At 52.3% G+C, this 18,123-nt stretch overlaps 1 protein-coding gene across 4 annotated transcripts in view; it reads right to left on the bottom strand.

Moving 5' to 3' along the window:
* The window catches only part of MYH7B (myosin heavy chain 7B), a 28,447-nt gene extending 14,916 nt beyond the window's left edge, over nucleotides 1-13,531 (bottom strand). The window contains exons 1-16 of one of the 4 annotated variants that reach the window (XM_080557979.1): nucleotides 13,484-13,531; nucleotides 12,575-12,730; nucleotides 11,413-11,516; nucleotides 9,416-9,559; nucleotides 9,155-9,311; nucleotides 8,962-8,989; nucleotides 7,858-7,954; nucleotides 6,970-6,993; nucleotides 5,524-5,616; nucleotides 4,677-4,740; nucleotides 4,457-4,555; nucleotides 3,527-3,630; nucleotides 2,815-2,953; nucleotides 1,845-1,963; nucleotides 900-1,049; nucleotides 393-563 (exon numbers count right to left, since the gene is read on the bottom strand). In XM_080557979.1, the coding sequence (XP_080414105.1) occupies nucleotides 393-563; nucleotides 900-1,049; nucleotides 1,845-1,963; nucleotides 2,815-2,953; nucleotides 3,527-3,630; nucleotides 4,457-4,555; nucleotides 4,677-4,740; nucleotides 5,524-5,616; nucleotides 6,970-6,993; nucleotides 7,858-7,954; nucleotides 8,962-8,989; nucleotides 9,155-9,311; nucleotides 9,416-9,559; nucleotides 11,413-11,516; nucleotides 12,575-12,671 (1,590 nt within the window). In that variant the 5' untranslated portion in view covers nucleotides 12,672-12,730; nucleotides 13,484-13,531. Of the gene's footprint in view, nucleotides 1-392; nucleotides 564-899; nucleotides 1,050-1,844; nucleotides 1,964-2,814; nucleotides 2,954-3,526; nucleotides 3,631-4,456; nucleotides 4,556-4,676; nucleotides 4,741-4,988; nucleotides 5,097-5,523; nucleotides 5,617-6,969; nucleotides 6,994-7,857; nucleotides 7,955-8,961; nucleotides 8,990-9,154; nucleotides 9,354-9,415; nucleotides 9,560-11,412; nucleotides 11,517-12,574; nucleotides 12,731-13,483 lie in introns of those variants that run through there. The other 3 variants (XM_080557980.1, XM_080557982.1, XM_080557981.1) reach the window with 3 other exon arrangements.
* Nucleotides 13,532-18,123: the final 4,592 nt, after the last annotated feature.

The following is an 18,123-nucleotide window of genomic DNA, read 5'->3' on the forward strand; positions in this document are numbered from 1 at the left end:
GATGGGTTTCCTCCAAAGGTTTCCAAAATTTAATACAAGCTGCTCTGAGTCAGTAAACACCCCAATGAGAAGCAATGAGGGTGGGGAAGAGGGGGAAGAGATAACTGTTCTCTAGAGGAAAAGGCCCCACTAGGTGAGTAGGCCCCACAAGGCTCACCAGTGAGTAGGAACAGAATTTCCATGGTTTTACGAAGCCAAAATTTGTCTCAAAAAGGATCTAATGAGCTGCAGGTTCAGAGTTATAAATACAGGGAAAACAAAGTTTTGTACTTGCTACTGACTGGGGGAGGGACTTGCTTCATTTTTGGTAGCAGAGCACCTCTACTGTTCCAGTCTTTGCAAACAAGCTGCCTACCACAAATACCAATTTTGTGGCCTGGCTTATACTTTACCTTCTCAATCAGGTCGATGCAGGCCTGCAGGTCCAGGCCAAAGTCAATGAAGACCCATTCAATGCCTTCTTTCTTGTATTCTTCTTGCTCCAGAACAAACATGTGGTGGTTGAAGAATTGCTGCAACTTCTCGTTGGTGAAGTTGATACACAGCTGCTCAAAGCTGTTGAACTGCAAGAACAAAACCAACCTGCTTCAGCAGGAGGAGCTCCAGAGGTGAATGGAGTCATTGTGCTGCTTTGTCTGGGTGTGAAGAGCAATCTCTGCTAGGATCAGCTGGATTGCTACATGAACAAGTAGCCAGGAGCTCACTGGAGACGGGCCCACAGCAATGTTAGAACAGTAGTAGTGAGCTACTTGTTTATTCTAGACAAATGAATTCATGCAAGAGCTCTTTTTGTTATCAAGGCCAACAGTTTCCTGGAGGAGATAGAGCTGTCGGACACTAGGGGACCTAGCTGTCTCATTACAACATTCCCCTGATTGCAGAGGGCCCACAGAACTCACATCAAAGATCTCGAAGCCTGCAATGTCCAGTACTCCGATGAAGAACTGTCTGGCCAGCTTGGTGTCTAGGGTCTTGTTGATCCGAGTCACCAACCACTTGAACATACGATCATAGGTGGCTTTAGCCAGGGCTCCCACAGCATAGACAACCTGCCGAAGCAAAGAGAGACGAGGTCATGAGCACTCATGCTTCTCCCTGGTTTTGTAGGGAGTAGACTGCAGAAGAGAGCTCCTCTTAGTACGCAGAGGGGACAGACTGGCAGATCTAGGGAGTTCACGGTTGCCATATATGCTCAGAGATGAGCTTTCACATGCTCACCAGAATGTTTTTGTGCCCCTGGCCTGGTGAGCACTGAGACAGCCTCCAAGGTCTTGGGATACAGACTCAGTCCAAGTGATACTGTCAGAAGCCTCGTGCATGGCTGGAGACTACACCTCACTGACTTTGGACAGGACTCCAGTCCATAAGGTCCTCTTAAATTTTACTTGGGGATCAGCTTGGACCACCCGTGCCAGGTCTAGATTCCTAACTGTGATGTGGCCGACAGGATGCCTTTTTGCTGCATTCGAGTTTCCCACAAGATCAGTGATTTAGATGAGATTTCTACTGTCCAGAGCTGAACTCTTCATGGGATTGGGACTGACTCTGAAGAAGATCCATAGAATTTGGATTTCTTCTGGCTGTGATCCAGCCCACATTGCAAGGACACTGAACTGAAACTCCAGCCCTGGTTAACACCCAAAATTATCTGCCAGCCCTGCCACCAACTTTTGCAGCTACTAAAAGCCAGTAACTGTAGACTGGCACTCTGGAGTCTCTTCCCAAGCCCAAGAGAGTGAACTGAAGCACGATGCACCCTGCACAGAAAACATTACACAAAGGACCTGACCACAGAGGAGACACATACTGGTATGAGCAGGGAGCCTGTGTCCTGGCACACCCACCTGTTCCACATTCTGACCTTTGGTCACGTATTCATTGCCCACTTTCACACGAGGATGGAGCAACCCCTTGATGAGGTCAGCTGAGCTGATTCCCATGAGGTAGGCAGCTTTGTCAGCACCTGAAAAACAATTAGAAGGCATGAGGAAGCCAGCAAGTAAGCCATGAAAAAAATATATATTACCAGCTCTTCTGCTGATCAACACTAACTATATCATTTTATCCAGTTGCTTCATAGTCTGCTCCAGTCTCTGTATTGTGATTTCTGTATTGTGATTTTTTGGGTATCATATTTTACTTTTAAAGTCTGGACCTTCTGCCTGAGAAGTTAGAGTTTGTTGGAGATAGCCTTAACAGACCTGCTGCCCCCAGTATGGTTTCCAGTCTTCTTGATCTAGGAATCTCTGTGCATTTTCCAGTGGGAGCTTGGATTCCCATGCGGAAAATTTCAACTGATCAGATGAAAAGCGATTTTCTTGCTTATCTTTCATAGACTCTTTATAGTAGATTGTAGCAAGAAAAACAGCTCTGTAGGGAAATAATTTCTACTAGATCACAATTTTCTTTAATTACCAGGTAGCAGCAGAATCCTGTGTTCACATTCCTGGTGAGCAAGGGCATGAGAACACTGAACAAGGTGAAGTACTGGCAGGTTTCTCAACATCTGTCCAGCAAACAATCACAGCTCTGTGATGGGCTGTGGCTGAGACAGGTCTGATGCAAATGAGAACACCTACTTCTTGCAAGAGTCTGTCCCCAAAAATGCCTGCTTATAGACCAGCCCCTCTGTGTACCCAAAGTAGGTCCAAAGACCTCCTGCTAGGGATCTGACTGCTGGGGATCGTGATCATGGACCTTCACAGACCAGGCCAGGGGTGTGATCACAGTCTGCTCTCAGAGAGTTTTGCATGTCAAGGCCAAACTGGGTGAATCTGGTATCATGGAGAAAATAAATAAATAAATAAAACTTACTTTCAGTGCCGTCAGCCTCTGCCTGCTCTTCCCGCTGCTTTTGCTTGAACTTCATGTTGCCAAAGTGCATGATGGCGCCCACTATTTTATAGGAGCCGTATTTCTCATCATTGCTGAAGCCCAAGATATCCATGGCATGCTGAGGAGAGACAAAGCAGCATAAACAGGATGAAGTCATGGATCTGAGATGAGGGTCGGTGCTCCTACTGCCTCCTAAGGTGCTCTCCCTATCCTGAGGCTCTACTGGCTGAGTGGGGCAGGATGCTCTAGTTGGTGGGCACCTAGCTGAGCAATCCTGCTCCACAGGAGTTCGAATGTGAGTTCAACTCTCACAAGATCCATTTGAAAACAAAAAGACTAGCCTAGCATCCACAACTAGGAGGTTTTCTGAGTTGAGGTCTAGGGACCATATTTCTCATTTTCTCATGGAAGCTCTGTGAAGTGCTTATGCACTACAGGCTCTTCTTACTGCAGAGACTCCCTGTCCCTTCTGTGCCTGGGAGAGGCTGTTCACAGGGGATCAGTCACCCTGCCATTTCTTGTAGGCTCACAGCACATGCAGAGCAACTGCCAATGAACCAGAGGGAGCTCATAGCTAATTTAGAGAAGGACAGAGAAAAGCCAGGACATGTCCTTATGAGTGTGGTTGTGAGGCCGTGCCCTCCCTAAGGCCCCTACTTCTAGTTCTGTGGCATGAAGGAAGCACACGTACATCTGTCGCCATGAGTTCCTCGCCATCATCCAGGTTGTCCACGGTTGTTACACCCTGAGAGCAGAAGTGGTAGTCGTAGGGGTTGAGGGAGAGCAGCAGCATATCTGTAGGGGGGAAGACGTGCAGGGGGTGAGGCCAGACAGAGATGAAGCTGGGTAAAAGAGGGGTACCACTGGATGTAGATGAAGAGGTAAGGCTGCAGTGGCCTCAACTAGATGGCACCAACCAGTGGGACAATCTCTGTAAGCCCAGGCAGGCCCTCATATGGGTCAGTCCCTTCTGTGATGTTCCTTCTGCTTGCTATCTTGGGAGATGGCTTGGGTGTAGACTGATTTAGAAGTGGCCATCCATGCCCTTGTGACCACCAGATAAGATTACTGCTCAGCACAGCTCTCCAGAACTACCTAATAAGGTAGCGTACTGGAGCCAGCAGCAGGCTCAAGAGCCTGCAGCCAAAAGGCTGACCACCCCAGGGCATCGTGCCAGCCATCCTTCTGCAGTGGGCAAAGGTTTCCTGTGCACTCTGTGCAACCTGGCACCTGGAGGGCAGGGCTGCCCAGAGCACAAGAGTGGCCCCAGGGCAAAATCAGGGTCAGCTGAGACTGTCCTGGGGAACACATTTAGGATATGTCTGCCCTGCTCCCAGACAGTTGCAGAAAGGGCTTTAATTTTCAGACTGAAGTGACTGCTTTCTCAGTTTGTGAAGATAAAGGAGGCCAGACTAGACAACATCTTGAAATCCCTTCTACCCTGAATTATCCAACAATCCTACAGTCCTGCACAGCCATCAGAGCATTTGAGGGCCATACCTGCATGGTAAGCTGGGTTTGTTCAGCTCTGTGGAGAGCAGGACCCTGACAACAGAGCTTTTTCTGGCTATTTTCAAGCTGCCACACTGTAAAGGCTATGCTGCAGCTTTTGCTGCCTTACCTTGCAGCTCTGGTTTCTTCCCAGAGAGGATCTGGTAGTAGATGTGGTAGCTTCGCTCTTTGGGTTGCTGGAAAATCACTCTTGATTTTTCCAGAAGATCTAGAAGCAAATAGGGTAGAGGAGTTAAAGGAGGACTTGCTTTTCCCTGGAGCTGACCCAGCATCAGCAGAAATAGTGAGAAAGAAATCCCTCCCCGCTGCAGCTGGCACGTGTTACTCACAGATGTCGATGTCTGCAGAGGCCAGCTTCCCTGAGGGGCCAAAATGGATGCGGATGAACTTGCCCTGAAAACGTTTACAAGGAGGTAAGCACTGGGCTTGGCTACACAGGCACGATTCCAGGCAGCTCCTAGAAACCTCAGAGAGCTACAGGACACTGGTAATTCCCCACTTCTTAGGTTTCTGCTGATGCCAGGCAAATTACTGTGCTCAGTGAGGGATAGGTTGGTGAAGTTCTCTTGGTTGTAGTGTGCTGAGGGTCAGTCAGTATTGCCTAGGTCTTTAAACACTGGGTAGGCAGAAATTCCACTCACAGCAGATAAATCCCTGTCCCCAGGCCTGTTCCTCCTGCAGGGCAGTATGACACTGAGTCTGCCCACAACCTCCTGTTCATCGTGTGCTGGGCAACCTCAGCCCCTGAGCCCCTCCCTTCCTCTCAAGGCACACAAACAGCCATCAAAGCCACCTGTGCTCAATGAGCTCCACATCCCAGTGCGGACCCAGTCTGGGCTTAGCAAAAGGGCTGATACTGCTTGGAAGTGGCATGCCTGTCTGCCCCAACTCCAGCACTCCAAGCTGTGCTTTCTGGCCCCTCAGCTTTGGTCTTGTAAGGGACTTGGCTGCAGCCCCAGGCTGTGACACGGGCGATTCACACTGACCACCGCACCACCCACTGAGTTGATTTAGCCAGCAGAAGCCTGGCCCTAGCAGTCCAACCCTACTAGAGGAAGAGCTAGGTGTCTGCTCTACAGCTAGATATTCCACTGAACAAAAGCACTAATACCACAGATGATGCATTCAGTTACATAAACGCTGCACATCAGCACTCTGTCTTCGTACGACACTTACAAAACGCGAGGAGTTGTCATTTCTTATGGTTTTGGCATTGCCAAAAGCTTCCATAGCTGGGTTAGCCTCAATGATTTGATCTTCAAGGGTTCCCTGGAAAACAAAATCAAAGGATGTGTCAGCTCCCGCCCAGCTGGAGGGGATCTGTCACCAATGTTGCAGGGAAAGGGAGCATGAGGCTCCTTGTCCCGTCTGCGTGCTATGCTCATTAACTGTCTTTAGAGCCTGCTGCTTTTGAGGCCTCTCCTTTTCTCATGAGGGGATGCAGCTGGATTTAGGGGCAGAAGAGCTGGATTTTGCAGCAAAGTTCTCTCGGAGATTCTCCTTGCCTAAACTCACCTCTCTGCACAAGGTCCTTAGCCCCGTTCCTAGGCTGCTGCAACATGCAAACCAAGAGCAAGCACACATTGCCACCACAACAGTCGGAAGCATTTCAGGCTTTTTGCCAGGCATTTCCCCTTCCACCAAACCAAAGTCTTGGAGAGTTCCAATCACAGCAAATTGCAAATAATATTTGCAAATAATTGCAAATAATGCAGAAAAGAAGCTTGACTCCCTGTGCTAACAAAATGCACAGCAGGGCCACAGCGTGATGGGAACACATTGCTGGTCCCAGCTGGCGTCATCTTCTGAACTCTCTGGAGCTCTTTGGAGAAGATTTATCTCCCCAAGATTTATCTCCCCATAACCTTGTTTTTCTATTCATGTTTCATACACATAGCTCAAAGAGACAGAGACAGTCACCACCTAACACAGACAAAGCAGGAAAAGAATTAGAAAAGAGAGAAAGAGACTCCTGCCAAGCCACATGAAGGACAGTGGGGTCTGACAACTGCAGCAGAGTTTGGTAGCACAGGCACCTGCAGGACTTGTCAGGAGAGAGCCTTTCAGTGCCTGCTCCCTGACACCGGGATCACAGTGCCTTCCTGCTGGGCGTGAAACACCAGCTCTGGGCTTCCAAGGCTGGGGCCACAACTGGTCCCCACCTCTGCAGCTCCAGGCGTGTAAAGGGCAAAAGAAACAGGAAGCTGTTGTGAATCACGGCTTTACTAGCAAACCCTTTGATCTATTGTATTTAATTTTAATCTCATCAAAAATTGCCTGCAAGATGCCAGGGGGGCTGCCCCATGGGCCGCCCCAGAACCACAAGCTCAGTCCTCCAACTAGCTGGCTCTTAGTAATAGTTCTCCTGAGTGGCCTGAGCCTCATGTATTAACAAGCATCTCCCACCCAACAGGGCATGAATGCAGCTGGCCATGTGCATCAGCTGAAGCCACCCCTCAGTGTTGGATGGAGAAGCTGGGGGCCAAGGGCATTGAAGTGAGCTGCTGAAATGGCTGAGCCAAGACCGCTGCCCCACATTGGCATTCCCCGTTGTCCTGCTGTAGCTCTGGTGCAGCTGAACTTTGCCCTCAGCGTTAAAGATTAAGAGTCCGTAACACTTACCCCAGTTTTAGTGGCAATAGTTGCCTAGAGAAAAGAAAGAAAACTGTCTTTAGAATCTGGAAAAGCCAAGCAAGAACCACAAGAAGCATGGTCAGAAAAGCAGGACACGGCCATTTAGTGTCAAAAACGGTCCAAGAAAAAATGGGAGGATTAAATTTTTTAAGATATGCCAAAAAGTTGTTAAATAGATTAGCTCAAGAAAATGAAGAAATGCATCAAAAAGCAAGAACAGTTAAATCCAAACCCAAAGAAGAGTAAAGAAAATAATGCTGAAGTATGGCTTGTCTGATACCTAAAGCAGCCAGTTTGCTTCTGTAAGGGAAAAGCAGGCTGGAGCCTCAACGTGTCAAGAAGAAATAAGCAATTGCAAGAGCAGCTCAAAAATAACCAGCACCAAAGAAATGCAAGAATCAAAACAAAAGCAAGAAAAGCACAAGGTAGAAAAGGGTCAAGATGAACAAAAGAAAAAAATAAAAAGGATAAAAGGACGAAAAGCAAGGCTTAAAAGAGACAAGGTGGGTAATGGCAGCTTTACTCCATTTCTTTAACGGTCCTTAAGAAGATTTGTAGGGTGTGGAAGAAGGAAGAGAAGATGAAGAGGGCATCTAACGCACCTCTTCCAGGCTGCTCCATCTGAGCAGCCACTTAAAAAAACATCCATTCCCCCTTGAGCAAGATTGTTTCAAGCCTTGCTTGTTCAAAAGTCAGGGAAAAGCCAAGCCCTGGGTGGGTCAGACCAAAACACGCTTCCAAATGCAAAAAGTTGGGGGAAGAAAAAGAAAAAAACAAAAGTAAAAAGAAGAAGAAAGAGGGAAGGGGAAAAAAAGGGGAAAAAAAAAAAAAGGAAGGAAGAAAACAGCAAGAATTTCTTTCAAAAGAGGGTCTTACTAATTTCTTGCCCGGTGTGTCGCCCAAGGCTGCGACAATGGCAAAGTACTGAATGACCCGCTTGGTGTTTACAGTCTTACCAGCACCAGATTCTCCGCTTAGAGTAACAGAAATACACAGATCAAGGACATGAGGCAAAGAACAGGCAAAAACACTTCAAACAGAGACCCTGCCAACCTGCCGGGGCTGCCCAGCCACCCCACGCATCATGCTAGGTAGGAGAAGCAGAGCACCAGGGAGAGACGGGGCTATCAACTTGCCATCCTGGGCAGCAGTTTTCGAGGCGAGGGCCTCTGCTGCGGGGCCGCACGCAGCCAGCTGTCAGGGGGTGCCAGCAGACACCGAGGCGGTGCCGAGCTTTGTCTGGCGGGCACACAGCCCTCGCCCCAGGGCTTCAGCTGTCCCGGATCAGCACGGGGCCGTGTGCTGGCTGGTTTCAGCACGCCCCGCTTTGTTGGGGGAGCTTGGAGACGGCCAGGGTGCTGCGGCGGGGCCGATCTTGCCCAGGCTGTGCCCACGCGGGGCCTGATGAGCATAGGGTCTGGCTGGCTGCACAGGCCCGGTGAGCTCATCCCTATAGATAGCCGCTCCCCTATTGTAATCCCAGATGACAAAGAGCGGGGGGAGCTGGGGAGCGCAGCGCCGCAGGACCAGAGCCAAGCATCTCTCCTCAGCCCCTGCGTTACCTAATTAGGCTATGGCCGAGGCTAAAAATGTCCGTGGCTCCTGGCAGCGGCCGGGGGTCCTTTAGAGTCCTTTATATAGCCCTTATCTATATGTCACTTGAAATTAACCTGGCCTACATCCTCCCACATCGCCCGCCACCCCTCCGCCTGCCGATGCCGCCATCTCCCTCCGGCCTCAGCCTCCATCTCCGCCCGCCATGGTCCAGGGACAGGCACCGGTGGGTGGACGGGGAGCCCGGCGGCAGCTGTTGGGGTGCGGGGCAGCCTGGCACTGTCACCTGGCGTGGGACGGGCTGACAGCTGCTGGGGGGTGTGTGAGGTGCCGGGGGCCCTGCTGAGGCAGGGGGTGCTGCTGGTGAGGGCAGCTGGATGGCGGCTGGGGGCGAGACGGGGGCGGGAGGCGCAGGGAGAGACTTACGTGATGAGCATGGACTGGTTCTCTCGGTCTGCAAGGGAAGGAGCAGGCAGTCAGTTGGGATGCCCGAGGGTTTCGCCCACTCCACCATTTTCACGCCCCAGGCTGGCGGCAGTGCCCCCCTCGTGCCTCAGCCTCCCCCCAGCCCCACAGCCGCCGCCTCAGCGCCCGCCATGGTGTCCGGCCAGGCCCTTACTGCGCAGCATGTCGTTGTAGGCGTTGTCGGCGATGGAGTAGATGTGAGGGGGGGCCTCGGAGCGCCGCTTCCCCTTGTAGGCTGCCACCACGGGCGCGGTGTAGACGGGTAGCCACTTGTAGGGGTTGATGGTGACGCAGAAGAGCCCCGAGTAGGTCTGCGGGCAGGAAGGGGGCAGCTGAGGCACAGGGGAGCCCCAGCACCCCTTCCCTTCATGGCAGGGCGAGGGTGGCGGGGTCCCCCCGGGCGGCGGTGGCTTACGTAGATCATCCAGTGGGAGTAGCGGCGCTTGAGGTTGTAGAGCACGGAGGCCTCGTTGAGGTGCGTCAGCATGGCCATGTCCTCAATCATGTCAAACTTGGGGGGGTTCATGGGCTGCAACTCGTCCTCCTTCACCACCCGCGTCTGCCAGAGCAGGGATGGGGGCGTTGGGCCTGGCGCCAGGGCACCTTTTCCCCAGACCAACAGGCTGCCCCCCATTTTGGGGTGGCAGGGTGGTGGCACCCCAGGCTGGGAGGAGCAGCCCCAAACCTGTCCCTCCCCAGGGACACAGCTGAGGAGGGCTCCAAGCCTGGGGGGCACCAAGATGCCCCCCCCCCAAACCTCCAACCCTTCATTGTCCCAGCTCCCCCATGGAGACATTCCCCTGCAGGTGCCTCCTTCTGCCCTCCCAGAGGTGCCACCAGGATGGCCACACACAGGACAGGGGAAATGGCACTGCACTGGCTCCGCGAGGTGCTCAGCACCCCTCAGCCCACCAGAGGGGTCTCTGGTTATTTGGGAAAACAGCTGAAATGAGACCCCACCACTTCTAGCTGGGTCTGTTTAATCCTGTAAATCCAAGCCCTGAGAAACTATCGCCTCACATATCTGGATGGAAAGAGCTGGATTTAGCAAATGGGCTTGTTAATGCATATGAAACAAAATCTTTCACAGAGATTTTTTTTTTTTACAGGTATTGAGCATGTGATGTTAAAAGGTGTTAGGTGTTAAAAGCCAGAAAGTGAATAGAAGAACAAGGGTGGGGTTTCTCTCTTGAAACTGTTTCTGTTAGAGCCCTGGATCCAGTGGCAGCAGGTATAGCTTGAGATTTTGCAAATCCATGACAAATTTAAAAAAAAATATTTCCAAGAGGGAACAGCAACAGGGTTTGGAAACTTTTTTGTTTGCATAATCTGAAGATCTCGAACCAGAGCATTTTTAACAGCAAAATAAACCTTTCAAATTGACACCCTCCTCCACCATAAATTATCTTTCATGGAGGGAAATTTGTTTTCTTTTTTTTCCCCCAATTTCAGACAAAAATCTTTTTAAAACCTTTACACTTTTCATAGGCAATTGTGTACACTTAAATTAGGCAGACATGAGCACTTCTCAGTGTCATTAAGACTAGACAAGAAATAAAAACAACCACGTCTATCATTTACTGCCAGATCAGCACCTTGTTCTTTTCCCCATTTTACACCAGCGCAAGTCTCTGCACAGCAGCAACGCTGCATGGGCATGCAACTCCCATAGCCGAGAAGGGAATATTAATTAAGCCCATTTGTGGCTATTCATAATGGATGTTATCTTGAGCAATACCAGCTGATGGCTGCCTGCTTTGCCTTCCCCCCACTGCTGCGGAGCTGGAGCTGCACCTCCCCAGCCCGCCAGCCTCAGCCCTGCTCCCCACGGCAGCGGTGGGAGCAGCCACTGGGCTGCGGGAGGGAGCACAGGGCTCAGAATCAGGCCCTCAGTGCCCAACACTACACTAGCATTTGGCTAAGAACAAATCTTCAGTCATGTTCACGCAGCAAGTGGCACGGTGACGGCCCCTGTACGGTTGTTCTTTGCCTGTTCCCCCAACAGCACCGCTGCCTCTGCTGCAATTTCAGGCTAAAACAAGCAGGACTTGGCTCCTTACCTCTGGTTTCAACCTTCGAGGTTAGCAAAGCAACAGTTCAGCAGCACAAGGGGCTGTGCTGGCGTCGGCCCGCTGTCCTGTCCACCCATCTCGCCCGGTAAACTGAGTTTGAAAGCAACCCCTCAGTGGGGGGATGTTGAACAGTTGGCATGCTCAGAAAGCCATTGGCCTATGTGTGCCAACACACCGCGGTGTGACAAACAGCACGGCCAGCCCTCAGGGGACAACTGACTGCTGAGCGTGGATGGGCTCTCAGGGAGAGCTTGGCTAGGTCCAGACGTGATCTTGTCCCGCGTATCCCCCCTCTGCACACACTTGCTGGCTCTCGGAAAAGGAAAGGTATTTTGCTTACTTGCTTATCTTTGGTTTCCACAGTGACTTTGCCACCGGTGCTTTCTTTGATTTCCACTTCAATGTAAGCTTCTTTCTCATCTGGGATCCAAGCACGCTTCTTTCCTAGAGGGTGGAAAAAGAAAGGAAGGAAAGGAAAGGAAAGGAAAGGAAAGGAAAGGAAAGGAAAGGAAAGGAAAGGAAAGGAAAGGAAAGGAAAGGAAAGGAAAGGAAAGGAAAGGAAAGGAAAGGAAAGGAAAGGAAAGGAAAGGAAAGGAAAGGAAAGGAAAGGAAAGGAAAGGAAAGGAAAGGAAAGGAAAAGGAAAGGAAAAGGAAAGGAAAGGAAAGGAAAGGAAAGGAAAGGAAAGGAAAGGAAAGGAAAGGAAAGGAAAGGAAAGGAAAGGAAAGGAAAGGAAAGGAAAGGAAAGGAAAGGAAAGGAAAGGAAAGGAAAGGAAAGGAAAGGAAAGGAAAGGAAAGGAAAGGAAAGGAAAGGAAAGGAAAGGAAAGGAAAGGAAAGGAAAGGAAAGGAAAGGAAAGGAAAGGAAAGGAAAGGAAAGGAAAGGAAAGGAGGAAACATATTGAAAGTGTCAACTGAAAGCTGCATCAATGAAGTCTGATAACATGGCAGGACAGCGATTAATCCTTCCTACGCTCTTGGTCATAGGAGTGGGGATTTATTTGCCTTTTCCATGTTTGGCAGCTGTTTAATTTGCCTGTATCAACTTTTAGTGTGACAGAAGTCTGCTGCTTCCCATGTGCTTGCAGTCAAAGTCTAATAAAAAAGGAAGGTGAGAGGAAGAAAAAAAAAAAAAAACCTCTCCTGGTTTGTAGTTTTGTAGTGCCCAGAAGTGTCGGATAGAGCGGGTTGCCTCACAGCAAGCTCTGCACACCTCCAAAATGAAAGGGAGCAGGAGAAGGCTTTGCCACCACCAGTCCCTCAGCCCATCTTCCCCAGCCCTTCTGCCCCTCAGGGCCAGGGGAAATGATGGGCCACCTCCTCCCACACCTCAGAAGAGAAGGGGACAGTCAGAAACCTTCTGAGATCCTCCTATCCTCTAGGGTGCTGGGGGCAATTCTGCAGCACCTGCAATGCCCCGGGGAGCAGCCCTGGGGAAGGGATGGGGAGAATCTCCAAGGAGAGCCATGGCCAAGGGTTCCTCTGGGGCTGTGCCTTGGGGCTTACCATCAAATGGAATTGTCTGAAGCTTCAGCTGCTCTGTGTAGCTTTTCCGGAGGTATTCAGCAGCCTCCCCAAACTCGCTCATGTCCAGCATAGACATCTTGCCCGGTTGGAGGAGGACTTGCCAACAGCAAAGGAAGAGTGAACAACACCTGAATGCTGAAAAGAGGGAAGGGGCAAGAAGTCAGTGCACAGAGAAGGCATCCACCGCTGGGCTGCTAACCCAGAGGAACAGTCACCAAAAGTCCTTTTGATTTTAGAGAGTGAGAGAAGACAGCGACAACAATACTAGCTAATAATAACCATAATAACAACACAATCACTGAACACTTCTCCTGCTGCTGCTATCAGTCTCGCACTGCAAGTCCCCGCTATGTGAGCCTGCATTGCCTTGGTATCAAAATCATTCGCATTTAGGGCTTGACCAGAGATCATCAGCAGCACCCCTTTTCTTGATAAGCCCAGCTAAGAGCTATTCCAGCTCTGCAGACCTGCTGGAGCCCTGCTGCTCTGCACAAAGCCTCTGCAAAGACCCGTGTCCGTGCTGCAGAGCAATATTGCAGGACAATAAAAGCGAGAACGGAAGCATTATCCCTTGGAAGACCCCTTCTAGAGGACCGCGCTGACAGCTGCTTGGAAAGGCACTTTTATGACACTGCTTTCTAACATCCATCTAACGCAGTGTCCCGCGGCAGGACGCCGAAACGCCGCCGCTGTCACGAACGCGACCAGTGCTGCTAGCCGGCGAGTTGGCAAAGTGCACAAACCGTAGCAAAAATACTCTTGATTCGGGTCTGTCCCACCCTGTACCAGCAGTCAGCTCCTGTCTTCCAGGAACATCCGCCCTGCGGAGGTGAAGCGGGTTAGTAGCAGAGGAGAAGCGTGCACACAGCCATGCTCTTTCTTACTAACCTTGGTGATAGGACTGAGTGGCTGTGTGCGTGCCGCAAAGCCCCTTTTTATTGTGTCTGTCAAGGTCAGAGTGGGAAAAGATATGTCAGAAATTCCCATGTGTCATGTCCACACAGCTCCATTGGTGCTGCTGTCCCACTGCCCGGAGAGACACAAAAGGCAAACTTCGCTTTTATCTCCCTGCAAATGCAGCCTGGTTATTTTTACTCCTGTATTGTCAGGCGAGCACAAAGGCAGAACGAGGGACTGCAGCCCCGGGAGGCAGCACAGCTCCGTGAGCCTGCTCCATCGGGAGTGCAAAAAAATCTTTGCTTTCCGCCTTCCCAGGCTGGCACATCCAAATCTATGGCTCAGCTCTGGTCCAGGCTCTCCTCGCTGGACTGCCCGGGAGCAGGGAACCAGGGCAAGGACCTCGGGGTCGGCCCTTGATACCCCCTTGCCTTCTTCTCCACGGGCTTGGCTGGTTTGCCCAACCTCACTAGCTGCTTCCCATTTAACACCAAATGTCATGAATTTGCTTTTCTGGTTATAGGCAATGGAAATGCAATGGTTTTGCTGGAGGGACTGATTCTGGACGGGCTCTGCCCAGCACTAAACCCCTGGGTCCTGCTTCCTAAGCATGCTCACCTCAATGCAGGAGCTATGTCCATGGCTGAGACAGATGAAAAATCACTCTGTACAGAGAGACTTCTGGGTTTCCTCCACATCATTTTACCCAGTCTGACCCCAAAGAGTCCATGGACAACGTGGTGACCACCACTCAGAGCACAACTCCATCCCAGCAGCAGCACCATGAACTTTCTGAGATGGGAATGGGCCCGGTGGGAGCAGCACAACCCAACGGCTGTGTCACAGGAATTTCTGTGCCAGGCTCAAGGAAGAGCCATGTAGTTGCTGGCATCTCAAATGGTTTCTGCCCTCCTGGCTGGCACTGGCACTGCCCCCCAGAAGACCCCCACACCTCCTCCCAGCCGGCTCGCAGCTGGTCCCCTCTGCAGCCCAGCTCTGCTCCGTCCCAGGCACCTCACCCCCTGGGGAAGCAGGTGGGCCTCAGTGCAGACATGGGGGAAATGAGGTGCAGCAGCCTCCAAAAGCTGGAAATGAGTCTAACCAGAGCCAGGTGATGGGGGTGGTGCCTGGCCAGGAACAGCTGGCTGCTGCCCACCTCCTCAGCTGGCGACACCTCGGTGCTGAGCTGCCTCTTGGCTGCCCAGTCCTGTGGTCATGTCCCGGGGACACAGAAATGACAACTGATCCCACCAAGGTGACTCTGGAGTGAAGCCTGGGAGGTTCGTGGGATGGAGGAGGACTCCAGACCTGCCCCCTGGGGTGTGAGCCCTGGTGGAGGGGATGGCTGGGCTCGGAGATGGGTCGGTACTGTCTTCACTGACTGCACAGTGTAATGTAAAGGCTTTGCGTGGTGCAATGTAAGGACTTTGCATGGTGCCAGTCTTCCCATGAATTAAAATGGAGATGAGGCTGTGGCCTGGTGCCCAAGGCATGTTGCTTTGTCACTAACAAGGTGACCTTGAGCCCATCAGGATGAAGCAGGCTGCAAGCCCCCATCTCCAAATACCATGTGGGCATTCCCCCACTAGGGTGGCCAGAAGTCCATGTCTTCATCCATCGGGATTTGAGAGCAGCTGCTGCAGAGTTGGACTCCACAGATGTGTCTACTCCATCTCCCCTGGGGAGACCATCAGGGGTCCTGAGACCCCACTTGGCTGTGGTGTCGCAGAGGTGTTCAACCTCGCCAAGATGGCAGAGTTGCAGTATCTGGAAGGGCAACAGGCGGTGGTGGGCCACAGGTTCCTTTGAGGTCAGCCTGGTGGTCTTCTGCCTCTCCGTCCCAAGCTCGGAGTCGGGTTTCCACCCACGCCCTGGAGGGGCCCGAGGCCTGAGGCGGGTGCGGTGCCAAGTACCTTTGCCACGAGCGCCCCGGCAGTGGGACGAGCGCTCGGGCAGGGCCTACCAGCTGGCCCGGCCTCGCACATTCTTCTCAGGGCACGTACCCACCCCGCGCTCTGCTCACCCCCTCCCTGCCTTATCTTTAAAGCGATTTTATTTTCGGAGATTCCTTCTGCAGTTCCTTCTGTTCGCCCTAGTTTCTCTCCCTCTTTGAAGATGTTCCAGCAGGGTCCATCAAAGGCCGAGCAGATCTGTAGAAAGGGAAATGTGGAATGGTCACTCCGGCAGCTGCTGAAATGCACTTCCTTTGGGTTCGGGTGATTTCAGAGCTGGCCTTTGTGATGTGGTTTTCAGGGTGGTAGGAAGCTCATCCTCCCATTCCTGGCCAGGCGTGAGCTGTGCCCTGCTCAGACAGGTGCAGCGCGGCACCCTCAGCGGGGCAGCGGCTGGAGAGGGCTCCGTGAACCTCCCACGGAACCCCACGGGCATGACGAGGAGCCCACGGCTTTAGCTGGAGCAGAGAGGACTTGCTTTAGGTGGCTATCGCCTGATGCCAAGTCTGCTCCGACATCCCACCAGCTCTCTACCACCACCCTCAGCACTGTGAGCATCTCCCCTGCCATCGAGGCACCCCGTTTCTTCCCCCTACAGCTCTCTGCTTGACGTATCGACATCCCGTGAGGTGGTAGGTGAGGATGGGGCTCCTTGGGCATGCCCTTGAGGGCTGGACAAGCCTCTCCCCATAGGCCAGGACACCACCAGCACCCAACTGTTTGGGTGTTTTGCAGTCAGATCAGCTCCTCATCAGTCCCAGAGAGCCAGGGGGTGCCAGGGGCTCGGCCACCCCCCCGTGACCTCCCTGCTGCTCCCCGACCCCGCGGGAGGAATGCTTCCCATTAGCAGGCTCTGATAAGTGGCAGGAAGGAGAATTACTCTCCCCGTTGGGCCATTCGCTAGAGGTTTCTTTCCACACTTAACATATCACTGCTATCAGCTCCCTGAAATGCACTGGAGGGGAGTGCGAAGGCGTCTGATTAGATAAAGACAATCTGCAGAGGGGCTATTTCAGGCATATTTCCATGCAGCAGGAATGTCTGCGTACAGGCGGAGGTGACAGCCCAGCGCTGCCACCCGCCAGCGTCCCTCTGGCTCAGCCTGGCCCCCGAGCCTGCGGCTGCGAGGCTCCCTCCAAAGCCTCTAAAACCCTGGCTGTGCTCCCTGCAAAGCACTTTTTCACCAAAAAGCCTTCAGGAATAATGCTGCTGCTTGCTGTAGCATGAGGCTTGGGCAGCATGAGCACACCAGAGCCTCTGGGCACTGTACTCCCACAGTGAGTGAAAGAAATGAATGTACAAAATGCATCCAAAATGAGGATCAGGATTGAGAATGTACCTGGAAGAGGCATGACATGGGAAATCAGGGGCTGGAGTTAGTAAGCAACGTGCTGGGAAGGTCCCACTCAGGCAAAGAGACAGCAAGGTCACCTGGAGATGGGGAAAACTGGGGTGTTTTTATTTGTTTGCATTTAATTTCCCAGCTTTGAGGTTTTAGGGACGTTCTTCTCCAGAGGGATGGCCACTGGAAAGACCCAGCATCTGTTTAGGAACAAAGGTTGTAACAAACACTGCAAATATTACAGGAATGTGTGAGCCGACTTCAGTGAAGATGCTTGAGGTTTTGGCAATGCATTACAAAAAGAGATGAGAGAAAAGAGCCTCTCGCCCCACTCATTTGAACACTTAATAGCACCTCAATTGCAACTGGCTTGCCGGGACAGGCCCCGGCACACAGCAGCCTTTGGAAATGAAGCCCAAGAGCTGCCTTGGTCTTGATTTCCAAGGTGTTTCAGCACGGTGCGGGACAGGACACACACTGAGCCCACACCACCCAGCTGCTCACAGAGCATCGGTCCCCGGGCCCAGCCCAGCCAAGCCCCCTGCTCTCTGCTCCTCGCACACCTCCCTGGCTAAACGGGAAGCTCAGTCAGAGCCATGGTGAGGAGATACCTGACGGAAGGGGCCATGCCAGGCTGGGACTTCAGCATTTGTCTCCTCAGCCTGGCAAAGGCCATGGCTCTGCCCTCCCGGTCCATTAACCCCGCACTGTGCTCGCTGCAGGCTCAGAGCTGCTCAGCCTGTCTTCTCCGCTGCGTTTGGTCGTCAAGCCTCCCACTTGATCAACCTCAGCTCAGCTCATGACAGGGGACAGCAGTTCGAGACGGAGAGGCGACAAACGTGGGATTTTCCCATGGGACCTGGTAGGCTTGGGCCTTCCTCAAGCCTGGCCGCCACCTAGGAGGGAGCAGTATCCCTGCGTGTCCCCACGCTGTGCCAGGAGACCTCCCCACGTCGCTGTGGCCCATCAGGCGGTCACAGCAAGGAGGTGGCTCACTCCTGGCTGCCCTGCCCAGGTGAAGGCAGCAGGAGATGGTGGCCACCACCCCAGGACTTCTCCTGTTTTGGCCGTGGATTCCAGGTTTCCAGTCACCAGCCTGGAAACACCCTGGTGGGCTGCCAGCTTGAGGACAGCAGTTTTCCTCTACAAGATGTTCTCTGTCCCCAGGCTAGACCCATGGGGCTTGGGCTCAGGGGCTACTCTCAGCACCCCCAGAGCAGCAGCTGAGCGGAACACAGCCTGTGCTACCCCATTTGTTACCGGACGGATGAAACAAACCTCCCAAAAAGCACCCCCAAGGAGCAAGTCCTGGTGTTGGAGGGACCCTGGCTCCATGC

The sequence above is a fragment of the Anser brachyrhynchus genome, assembly GCF_964034855.1.
Source record: "Anser brachyrhynchus genome assembly, chromosome: 16".
NCBI lineage: Eukaryota > Metazoa > Chordata > Aves > Anseriformes > Anatidae > Anser > Anser brachyrhynchus.